Source organism: Zootoca vivipara, chromosome 1 (genome assembly GCF_965207765.1).
Source record: "Zootoca vivipara chromosome 1, rZooViv2.hap1.1, whole genome shotgun sequence".
Classification (NCBI taxonomy): domain Eukaryota; kingdom Metazoa; phylum Chordata; class Lepidosauria; order Squamata; family Lacertidae; genus Zootoca; species Zootoca vivipara.
The window spans coordinates 112902436-112914937 of record NC_142582.1 but is presented as its reverse complement, the minus strand read 5'-3'; the positions used below and the strand labels follow the sequence as shown (position 1 = coordinate 112914937).

The 12502-nt window shown below is 42.7% G+C and overlaps 1 protein-coding gene across 1 annotated transcript in view; it reads left to right on the top strand.

Moving 5' to 3' along the window:
* CCDC88C (coiled-coil and HOOK domain protein 88C) overlaps positions 1–12204 on the top strand; it is a 104006-nt gene extending 91802 nt beyond the window's left edge. The window contains exons 26-30 of the mRNA XM_060272263.2: positions 5530–5712; positions 6703–6768; positions 7128–7196; positions 8636–8937; positions 9690–12204. Of these exons, the coding sequence (XP_060128246.2) occupies positions 5530–5712; positions 6703–6768; positions 7128–7196; positions 8636–8937; positions 9690–10703 (1634 nt within the window). The 3' untranslated portion in view covers positions 10704–12204. The remainder of the gene's footprint in view (positions 1–5529; positions 5713–6702; positions 6769–7127; positions 7197–8635; positions 8938–9689) is intronic.
* The last annotated feature ends 298 nt before the right edge of the window (positions 12205–12502 follow it).

The window sequence follows — 12502 nt, the reverse complement described above, 5'->3', positions numbered from 1 at the left end:
TGGCAAAGCAGAGCTAACAAGCATAATCTTGAGCCTATGCTTACTGAAAAGAAGGTGGGCAGTCAAGAGTCGCATGAAGGGAAGAGGAGATTGGGGTTAATGGCTGGTGAGAGAACCTAGAGGGATTGGGGGGGCTCTTTATTCCCTGCCCCAACACACACACACACACACACACACACACACACACACAATACACAACCAGCAGAAGCAGGGAGAAGTATGCAGAGTCCCATTCTTTGGGAAGTGGGCTCCTTTAACTGCAAGCACAGATTGAGAATTATGCTGTGCTGCGTGGTGTTCTTGGGTGCTCCATACAAAGTGAGGTTGGTTTTGCTGTTGCAGCGATGTCCCAGTTCACCACTCTGGAGCTACCTCTGAAAATGAGTTTGTACTTATTTATACAGGGTTGCTAAACAGTTTTTTCTTGGGACTGAATGTTGATTTGCTTTTTAAGCACATGTTACATTGAGGTTGCAGCCATTGCTTATCAAACTTAGAAGTTGCAACAGGGGTCAGTATACGGCTGATAAACCATTTTCCAGCGTATTAAGCTCTGCCATTGAAGCCCTGACTACTGTGAGTTGTGGAGCCTCAACAATGCAGATACGGAACTCCCATCACCCCTGACCATTGGCCATGATGGCTATAGTTATGGAGCTGGAGTCCAAACATGTCTGAAGAGCCACTGGTTCCCTACTCCTGTTCAATAAGGAGCAGAGTTTTTAGTTTGGGGACCTTAAAAACAAAAAAACAAAAAACCCTCCCTACTATTTGGAGGTTCATCAGGCACAGTCTGTTTTCTGGGGAGGGCAGTGTGAAACATTAAACGTTTTTACTGAGCTATCAGCATGTAGATGGAGCAAAGTTTTTCTTTTGCTGCTGCTTCTGTTTGAAGGTTTTGCTAATTCTGATGCTGTGGTTTGGTTGTCCTGCCATTGCTGCCGTTACATTAGACTTCTTGTCTAGTGGTTTTTAGATGATGATGATGATTATTATTATTATTATTTACTTCATCTTCAGTTTTGTTCTTATTTTAAACTGCTTTGAGAGGCATTATGACTGAAAGATGGTTTATAGTAAATAAATTTATTTTGGATTACTGAATACTAATAGTATTACTGTCACATGTCCTATTAGACATAATAGTTCTCTGAATTTATCAGATTCTTACAGATGTCTGGGTTTTTTAACGGCATCTCAACATGTTTTCTGAGTTGATTGCGTGAGATCTATCAAGTACTGTTTCAAAATTAATGGATGGGGATTTTTCAGTTCATGCTGTCCAAAATATATAAAGAATATATAAAGGTTCCACCATATAGTGTAATTTACTATGACATTTGATACACTCTGAAGGTGTGGTCCATCTCTTAACAGCAGAGGGAGTAATTAGGAAATAAATGGTCGCACAGAGACAGAGTAAGAAAAGTGGGAAGGGTTGGTAGTGATTTCAAGCGACACATGGTGTTGGTTGATACTTTTCATTTTATAACCAGCTGTTTGTCAGTAAGAAAGTAGAGTATGTTACACTAAAATGCAACTAATAATAATTGACTTAGAGGTAAAAGCAATTTTCAGTATTATTGGAAAAGGCTGGCATTTATTAAAGAGCAGGAAGAAAACATGAGCATTCAATGAAATTCTTATGAAAACTTTTGACAACTTTTCTTTATGCTGTTCAAATATTTTCTAAAGAAACTGTGTGTGCCACCCATGTGACACATTGGGAGAGATGGAAGGTGCATGATATTAACTAGCCGGGACTTAATCCAGAGGAAGTTAGGCCTCAATTCCATTTGTAACTTGTGGAATTTAAGTGCTTAACCTTGTGCTAAAGTCCCATTGTGTTCAAATGTGCCTTACTTAGTTGCACCTTGCAATGTATACACGTGGGGGGGGGGGAATGATGCGAAATCTTAATGTAGACCAGGCACCCCCAAACTTTGGCCCTCCAGATGTTTTGGACTACAGTTCCCATCATTCCTGACCACTGGTCCTGTTAGCTAGGGATCATGGGAGTTGTAGGCCAAAACATCTGGGGGGCCGCAGTTTGGGGATGCCTGATGTAGACCTTAATTATAATGGTAAATGTGTGACCATAGTACACATGCTGGTTCACACAACCCAGTAAGTCAAGTTATGGCTTACGAGGAACACAAAAATAATGTACAGGTTCCCAGCGAGGAGCTCATAACTACTTTACTTCTCCTTGGTTTCTCTCACTCTTGTATCATGCCGAACTAAGCCATGATTTGGCTTAGTGTGTTGTCCGTGCCTGAGCTTGTGGGCTCACTAACCACAAGTTGCAGCCAGAGCTGAACCACAAGCCATTAATAGGCATCTCTCCTGGATCAAGAACCACTTAGATGCAGCTCATGAAATGGGGAATGCACTGTGTCCTTTCTCATTTACAAATTCTGTAAGAGATGCTGCAAAAAGTAAAAGCATATGCCCCTGAATGATTTAGAAATGCAGGCTTGGCCTGCAATTACGCAGTGGTATTTTTAACCTGCAGTAGAGTGGTACCTTAGTTCTCAAACTTAATCTGTTCCGGAAGTCTGTTCCAAAACCAAAGCATTCCAAAACCAAGGCACACTTTCCCATACAAAGTAATGCAAAACGGATTAATCCATTCCAGACTTTTAAAAACAACCTCAAAAACAGTAATTTAACATGAATTTTACTATGTAACGAGACCATTGATCCATAAAATGAAAACAATAATCAATGTACTGTACTATAAAATAAATAAGAAAGTATTGTAGATGTTAACAATCAATCAATCAGTAGCTGAACTGGGTTCCACACAGTCACAAAAACCAATTTACCGAAAAAGCCTCAAAAACACAAAATAAATAGTATAAACAAAAGCGCCAAACTTAATTCATTCCAGAAGTCCGTTAGACTTCTGAAATGTTTGAAAACCAAGGCGCAGCTTCTGATGGGTGCAGGTGCCCTGGAAACAATAGCCGACAGCTGCATTGGACGTTCAGCTTCTGAAAAACGTTCGAAAATCAGAACACTTACTTCCGGTTTTTCGGCATTTGAGAACCAAGGCGTTTCAGAACCAAGGTACCACTGTACAGAGAAAAACAGCAGACATGTCTATTGCATGTGTGATTTTACTATGTATGTATAATCGTAGATACTATTGGCTATGACTGCACCATTTTCTCATCTAATCCCTCACCTGATTTAGTAGTTGCTGTAGAATAAATAATTGGTCCATTTTCATGTTTAGCTGGTCTCTTGGTTGTTTGAAGTACATTTTAGTTATTTCTGTTACTTTTTTTCTCTTCCTTTCTTCTTCCTTTTGGGATCTCTGGGTGATAACACTTAGCTGCTCAACGCAAAAAGATTGCCTTTTTGAGAAGCACAAGCAAGCCCAAAGAAAAGTCTCCCAAGTCTCCATCGAATCATCCGTCTCTCTCTAACCGCTTCCGGTTCTGGCCGTCTTCTGACATCCCATCCTCTCCTAATGAGCCACTTTCTTTCTCGGAAATGGGAGATCTCTAACACCTTCTCTTATCATTTGTTTTCAATGCATTTCATATATATATATATATATATATATATATATATATATATATATATATATATATATATATATATATAACTTCTCTACATACACAAATTATAGATGTTCAGCATATCATTGACACAAACTAAATCCAAGTTCAGATCAAGTCAACATGGACTACATTTCCCCCTCAGTAAGATGAAGAATGTTTTATTGCACAATCTGGATCGTTTCTTCACTACAGTAGACTCTAAAGGGACACACAGTGCCCATTTCTTTACATGTGATGGTGCACATCTTAAGTAAGTGAGCTTGCTGTGTGCTTCAGTAATGTTTGCACTCACTGGTGTGCCTCATGTCCTGTCCAAATGCGGAGATGAGCTGCTGTTGCTGTGTTGCCAATGACGCATTCCCTTTAACTGCCTCTGCATATTCTGTGTTAAAAGATTCCTCTTATCTAACAGACCCTTTGCAGCACTCACCCCTTCCCAATAATATTGCAATGTAGACATCGAAATATGGACTTACCATTGGCAGAGGAAGCTGAATGTTATGATACTTTAGCCCAGGCATTGCCAGTGTGGAAAAACCTACACATCTTTGCTGAGCTCCCATCACTCTGCACCAGTGCTCAGGAAGGATAGAAGGATAGAAACTGTAGCCCAGCAACATGGGGCGAGCACCATGTCAGCTACTCCTTCCGTAACCTATTCCTCTCATTTTTAGAAAGTGGAAAATACTACTGTCCTCAAAACTTCCAATTTTGAAGAAATGCTATTGCATTTTTTCTCCTTTTTACATGAAAAAATATTTGTCCAAAGCAAGAGGTGGGTGATATAAAAGATGTCTGTTAAGTAAGAGCAACTGTTCTGAGAGAGCTGACCCTAAATAGGATGTGCATCACAGCAGAATGTGCAGCATAAGTCACTTTTGTATTGTAACAAATGCCCATCCTTTTTTACATGTAGATGACTAGGAGGCAGCATTATAAATCAGCCCTAAAGTTGCTTTTCCTCTTACTTCCCAAGTTCCATGAGCTTCTAGGATGTGGGACACATTAGATTTGAGTGTTTGCTGCCAGTATTATGATGGCATTTTCATATTTCCATTGCACCATAACCTTACGCACGGATTCCAGGCACTTTTCTCAGGCTTACTTTGCAATTTTTAACTCACCTGTGTCTTTTGTGCTAATTTAATTTGTCGCTGTTTGTTTGTTTTCTATGCCAGCCATTTGTTACTTGCGCCTTACCCTATTCATTTTTCAGGAATTCAGTGATATCGTTTGCAGAGAATTACTCTGGAAAACAATTGTAACATGCACTTCTTGGGCATTTGAAAGTATACGAGACCCTTATTATTTAATGAATACTAACTCACTTTTACAAGTAAATAATTTTGGCGTTTAGTACTCCAATGGGCAGTTTAAATTTATAACGGAATATCGCAGCCTAACTAATACCATATTCAAAACTATTGTGTTGAAAAATGAATTATTCCCTGAAGGAACACTAGGAACAATATGTTGCATAGGCATAGGGAATCAATATATTAATTGCCTGTTTTATTGTCATGCTAAAGGAAAAAAGCATTTGTGAGATCTGATCCTATTCTTGAAATAGATCCCTCTATGTTCATTGGGGCTTACTCCCAAGTAAGGGTTAATAGCTTTCCAGCCTTAGAGGATTTTCAGTGCTCTCACCCCATCCAGTGTTTGTGTGTGGCCCTTCCTTCGCCATAATATCTATAAACCATTCTCCCTGCTACTCAGGACACTCATTAGGTTCTCACTGAGCTAGCAACCGGTTGCAAAACTGAATGCAAATACAATCTGATAATAAACTTTAGTGATACAGCTTGCATAATCAGCGCATCTTTTGTGCCACTGTTTTTGTGCCTGCTTGCTGCATTTACAAGGCGTTGGGTGGGTAAATTTGTGCCTAGTTTTGGTGTGCTTTATTGTCTCTCTTTCTCTCTTTTGTTCTTCTGCCTTTCCTACTCAATATTAGTGAATTCAAAGCTGAAGAGAAATTCTCATTATGGAGGCAGCAGTGACCACATTGAAAGTGCAACAGACTCTGCTCTTAAGCAGTGCTACGTGGAACCAAATTCCAGGACTTACTCTGCCTCAGCCGCCCACTTGGCTGCTCCTGGTTCTACCTCCACCTCTAGACAACAAAACAGAGCCAGAGGTATGTGCTATGGCTGACTTGACTTCAGGTTAGCAATGGGGGCCTTGGCTTTGGGGGGGTTCAGCAAACACTTTCCAAGTTCAAGCGAATAAAAAGCCTCAACATGCGTCTGACCAAATTGCGGGAGGCAGTGGAAGACAGGAGTGCCTGGCGTGCTCTGGTCCATGAGGTCACGAAGAGTCGGACTCGAGTAAACGACTAAACAACAACAACAAACAACAACAATGTGCAGGCATTGCTTCATTTACGATCTCCCCTTTCATAGAACTGGCTTTGCTGCATAAGTCCTCTTGTATTAATGCTAGCGAATTGTGTACATCATTTGTGTGTGGGGAGAAGAAGATAGAGGAAACAAGTAAAAAAAAACCAAAAAACGATTTGGCCTTTAATGTGGCAGAAACCTTTACGGGTGTAGACATGGGGTGGTTGGACAGTACATTTTACAGGCATGCTGTTTGTAAGTGTGTCACATGTTCTACCATTGGCTTTAAAACCACATGTTCTATGTCACATGTTCTACAGTGGCGTTAAAATTGAAAGCAGGTTTGTGCCATGGAATATGGGACTTAGTTCCTCTGCTCCTCCCAATGTGTATCTTCAGTGATTTTCTACCTTTGGGGCACTTTGCAGCTGAAACATTGGCCCTTGGACATTATTGGCGCTGCATGGCAGAGAATAATTTTTTGGAGACCATATATTGGGAAGCATCCCTTGCTAAGTCTGGAGAGTTCCAGGCAGCCCCCTTTTCTCCGTGCTTCCAGCCTAACCCTTCCTAGTATGTGATCTTCACTCCCATGACCAGACCTAGCATTTGCACCTATTTCAGACTTGACAGGTTGCATTAGACGCCTGTTTATGCAACGCACCTTCATATCTCCCTATATTGACCTATACCATTTCGAAAGTTAAATAACATGGCTAGACATGTCTGCTGGTTTTGTTCACCTCTGTTGAACATTACGTTCTGATATCTTGCATTCTTCTATCCAGGCCATAATTCAGAGGGTGACCTGTATGAAAACTTCCCTGAGGTAGAGCTTTCAAGCAGGCAGCACAGTAAGTGATCAGTCGCCCCCCCCCCCTTTGTCATTGATCCTCAACACTAAACACTGTTCAGGGAGGAAGAGTGACCCCAGACCTCTATACGTGCCTTTTTGGGGTTGAGGAGGCTGAAATGGGAGGTGGGGAAAACCCGATTCCATGAGCAAAGTTCCATTCACAGTTCTTAGGATGCAAAGCATTATCACTGGAAAGAATTTGTTGCTGTTGCTGCTGCCGCATGATTTCTTAGAGCATTGTGAGAGACTTTTCTGGTCTTCAGTGAGTGGAAATGTTGACTTCTTTTCTTCCTAATTTGACGCAACTCGGGAGGTGGGACTCACCTTAGGCTCTCATGTGCCTCTTCTCCCTTCCAGTATCAAGGCCGAATAGCTTAGAGAACAGTGAAAATGCATCCTCCAGCAGCTCCCCTCTGAACTTCAAGGGTAAGATATATTCACAAATATAGGGTGGGTTGCATCCTGGCATATTCACCTAAAAGCTGCACTGGAATTCCAATGCATAAAGTTTTAATTTCATAGGGTAATGCCCTCTTATTAAAATGGGATGGATTGATAGAGGACAAAGGCTAATGTTTATGATTAACATATTACCTCTATCATCCAATGCCATATCCATATGAATACTAGTGGCTGGGAAGTATGGGGGGGGGGGAAGAGTTCTCTTGTACTCATGTCCTGTTTGGCCACAGTGGGAGCAGAATGCTGGAACAGTTAGGCATTTGGCCTGATCTAGCAGGCCTCTTCTTATGATCACATTACTAATTGTGTTGTTGGTTGGTGTGTTTATCAGATTTATAGATGGCTTAATAATAACAACATATCTAAGTAGCTGACATAAAATACAGGTGTGTTTAACGTGGTTGGTTTTAAATCAGTGCTTCATCATCATCTGTTGATTTGTAGGGCACCTTTTTCAGAAAACTATCCCAAGTCCAAATGTTGTTTTACAATTAAATATATATATACAGTGGTACCTCGGTTTAAGTACACAATTGGCTCCGGAAGTCTGTACTTAACCTGAAGCATACCTAACCTGAAACGAAATTTCCCATTGAAAGTAATGAAAAGTGGATTAATCCATTCCAGATGGTCTGCGGAGTACTTAAACTGAAGCATACTTAACCTGACACGAACATTTCCATTGAAAGTAATGGAAGTGGATTAATCCGTTCCAGACGGGTCCGTGGAGTACTCAACCTGAAGCGTACTTAACCCAAAGTATGAGTGTAATTGGTTCTGGAAGTCCGTACTTAACCTGAAGCATACTTAACCTGAAGCGAACTTTCCCATTGAAAGTAATGGAAAGTGGATTAATCCATTCCAGACGGGTCCGCTGAGTACTTAAACTGAAAGTACTCAAAACGAAGTGTACTTAAACCAAGGTATGACTGTATATTAGAAGCAATTGTAAATAATGATAGCCATATTTAAGTACAAAAGAATAAATCCACACAACATTATATGAAACAATACAAATAAACTAACCTGGTTTTGGGAACATATGGCCAAGTATGTCTCTTATTCTTTGGTATGGACGCTTTGGGTAGAGGAAGGGACGCAGGTGGCATTGTGGTCTAAATCACTGAGCCTCTTGGGCTTGCCGGTTGGAAGGTCGACAGTTTGAATCCGCGCGACAAGGTGAGCTCCCGTTGCTCTGTCCCAGCTTCTGCCAACCTAGGACTTCAAAAGCATGCCAGCTCCCTCGGCCTGAAAGTGAGATGAGCTCCGCAACCCCATAGTCACCTTTGACTGGACTTAACTGCCCAGGGGTCCTTCATCTTTGGGTGGTGCTCAAAGAAAGCTTCACAGAGTGAAAGGGAAACAAGATGGTAACTTTGCTATGTCTTAATCTCCTGGCACAGGTTCTTTTGACCGTATTCATGGCAGATCAGAGAGTCTCAGTAGTGAAGACACGGTGCTGACTAAAGACACATCTGGCTCACCTAGAGACGGCCTTTCCTTTCCCACCTCTTCTGCTCTTGGGGGCTCAAACACTAAGCACAATGCCTCCCTTACCAGGAACTCTGCGTTTTCATATGATATATCTCAGAAAAGTAACCCAGCCCCTGCACAGTCTGCTAGGCATCGACCTGCTTCTCCGGGCAGTGAGTTGGTGACTTTGGAAGAATTCCTGAAAGAAAGCCACAGATCAACGCCACTTAATGTAAGCACCCAGAACTCCATTTATGATTTGAAATTATTTATTCAGTGATTGACTGGTTGTGATTTATTCAATGAAATGAATACATTGACGTGTACACAGTAGGCTAGTGTTGGAGGAACTGAGGAAGCGGTGAATTTCTTTGACCTCATGTATGAGATGAGCCAACAGGTGCAAGGTCAGTCAAGCCAGTTGCTGTGGCAACGGCCCAGTGGAATATACAAGTGATTAAGGCATGTCAGCGCATTCGTCAGTCAGTGATTCTGCCACTGAGTTTGAGTCTGTGTTACGTCTTGAATTGCTGGAGCAACAAGATTGCTTTCTACTTGTCTGTATCTGTATCTGTAAAGCCTACAAGCCGTATGCATATATCCATATCTGGAACTGTATTAGAAGCCTGATCTTCTGCAGCAGCAAAGGCACCGAGTTGCACCCAACATTGGGGGGCCCTCCGTCATGTGCCCTCTCACCCAGCCAGGCCAACAACCCGCCACCATCCACTCACCACCTTACTTTTCAAAAGGCGCCCTGGCAATCATGAAAGGGGCGTGCTGGGGCGAAGACGCTTCGCCCTGCTGCAGCTCTGGCAGAGATTGCCAGCACGCCTTCCCGGAAGGCTCCCTGGTGATCCTCGGAAGGATTAAGTTTACCCATCCATTAATAAAAGCATAGAAATCGGGTGGCATCTTTGTGTATACATATTTAGATAGTGATTTTATTAGCTCCATGTTCATTCAGTTTCTTTGTTTTCTCAGGACGCATCCAGCAGAGACGACTTCCTGAGTGACTATTTCAGAAAAGCAAATGAGCCTCCATCTATTGGAAGTCAGCTTTCTCAGGCAAATAGGAAGGAGGCAGCCAAGATGCCCACCATCTACGTCACACCAACTGTAAAGATGTCTGGTGCTAATGAAGACGGAAGGCTAGCCAAGCCAGGCCACTATGTCAAACCAAACCTTCGGCCAACAGAATCTGAGTTTGCAGCAAACTCCTCCAGTTCCTACAAGCTTCCTCCTGCATCTCAAAGGGGATCGAGGCAAGTGGCACAGTCTTCTCAGCAGGGCAGTAACGTGAGCAAGCAGAGCGCATCGTTGAACCGTGCATTTAGCTTGGCTTCCGCAGACCTCCTCAGAGCCACTGGTCCAGAGGCATACAGACGCTACGACAGCCTTCCGAAGCCTGTGACTGCCGATCTCCAGCTGGGCAAGGACTTGGATAGCCAGACCTCTCCGCTTGCTTTAGCAGGAGGCTCCCAGGTCTCGCTGAGAGAGAGGCCGCAGTCTGCAAAGGTGACGGGTTCTCTGCAGGGTGTTAATTCTCGCTGCCGGCAGCTTGATGTCAGACGGCTCTCTCTTGCGCCTCCAAAAGATGAGAAGTCACTCTTGTCCCCTCCGTTTTCTTACTCCCCAACCACTTCCAAGGATGACCTGAACTCCCAGCCACAGGAACAAGCCAAGCCAGGTTTGGAGCAGCACTGCTCCCCTCCACAATACGCTGCTTCTAAGATCAAATCCAAACCGGTGCTGCGGTCTGGGGAAGTGGCCACAGTGACTCCTGTCAGAATTGTCTCTGGCAGCACGGAAGGGAGCAGCCCCCAGGGGGCGAGCCCAAGTGAGGCCTCTCTTACCAAAGGTCGATCCCCAGAAAATAAAATTCCAGCTGGAGGCACTGAAGAAGCAAACAGAGGGGGCAGCTCCCAGAACCCTCCATCATCACCAGATTCTCATGCTGATCAGCAGACTGTTTGGTATGAATATGGCTGTGTGTGATGTCCTTACCTTCCTCCCCTCAACCCCAAAAAGAGATGTACAATATGTGCTTCACTACTGAAAATTTGGTGGCGTCAGGCGTGATGGTGCCTCTAAATACAGAGCTACCTACCAGTTGTCTTGACTCTCTTCTAGATGCTAACGTACAGCCTTGCTTGGCCTGACGCCTTCCAGGTGCTTTGGACTACCAGCTCCCATCATTCCTTGCCAGCCTTAGTGGCCAGGGATGATGGGATTTGTACTCCAAAATTATCTGGAGGGCACTGGGTTGGGGAAAGCGAGTGTAATGGAACGAAATGCATTGGTGTACACTCGAGGCGAAAGATTGAATTGCCAAATGCAGCTGCTGCTCTTGTGCCTAGATGACCATGTGGACAGATCAAGCATCTCCATTTCTTCCTGCTCTCCCTCAAAGCCAGGAATTAAGCTGAACTCCTGGAAGCACAGAGTCCTGGCAGTTTTGCTTCCCTTTAACTCTCCTGCTGGCCCTGTTTCTCTTCATTAATTGGAAAACTGCATATGTGTGTGTCTTTGCCTACTGGGTTCAAGCCTTAATAAAACGTCACCTGACAAAACAGGCACCTCCCTCCTATTTCAAAATGGCAGGCAATTTTTACTAAGCTGTAAGTCTTACTGGGTCTGGCTTGGAACAGCTGCTGTTTTAAAAATGAGGTGACTAAAACGTAGATGTCTCTGTCTCAACCCTTCCCTCTGATGGCTGTCACAGTACATTAGGAGGCCTGTTCAATGTCCTGGGGTTGTGTGTTGTTGTTTTTACCGCACCTGCATTGTGGTGCAGTGGAGGTGCTGCCTTTTTTTCCTATATGGCTAACGTTTTATGAAAAACACTGGAACGGATGCACTGTTCTTGTGGGGTAATGCCTCCTTTAAACAGTGACTCCATGCACTAGACTGATGTGTTCACTACTGCAAATGTTAAATTTCTGTGTGGATCTGCTGGGAGCCATGGGGAAATGAACAGATACTTCAATTCTGCTTTCCTCCTAATGTGTACAGTTGCTTGTATCGTAAATGATACGTGGCAGATTCTTTCGATGACTTTATGACTGCTGCAATCTTCAGGCTAGTTTTTCCACTGGAGCCAGTCATTTTAAGTAGTTGATATTTTCAGGCCCAGATTCTAACTGGAACTGTGTAGAAACCAAAACACATTTCTATGCACATGAAACAAATACTTTTTTATTAAATCATATTTATGCCCAGCTGAAAGACTTTTTACATTTCAGGAGCTTCACTGAGTGCTTATGTATATCTTGAGTGTTTTGTGTGTTTCTGCTGTTTTTATTGTAAAGATGCTTCCCCCCCCCCGTGTGTGACAGATTACCTTCAACAGAATTGTAAAACTTCTCCTGATTTGTGATTTACTATAGTGAGAGAACACACAAATCTGTAACAATTGCACATAACCGGTGACTAGTGTGTAGCAGATCATATTGTGAGAAGAGCGAGATCGTTTATAATAAAGCCTTTTTGAAATACACGTTTCTGTCAATGTCTCTCCGGAGGATTGCATTAACAGCCATTCCAAAAAGGAAAAAAAGGTGTTGGTTGACAAGTTGTAATTTTCATTCCCTCTTACTCATATTTATAGAAAGGCTTCCCACATTTGCCTCCAGACAGGGTCCTCCAACTTCCTTTCTAGGGTATAATATTCAAATACAGTTTTAATAATAAATGCATAGTACTTTTAATAAAGGGTTCCCATACATGCATTAGACCTCTTCTTTGCAGGTACTGAGATTTTGTGAATGATCTCTTAATCTTTTGGCTTTGTTTTT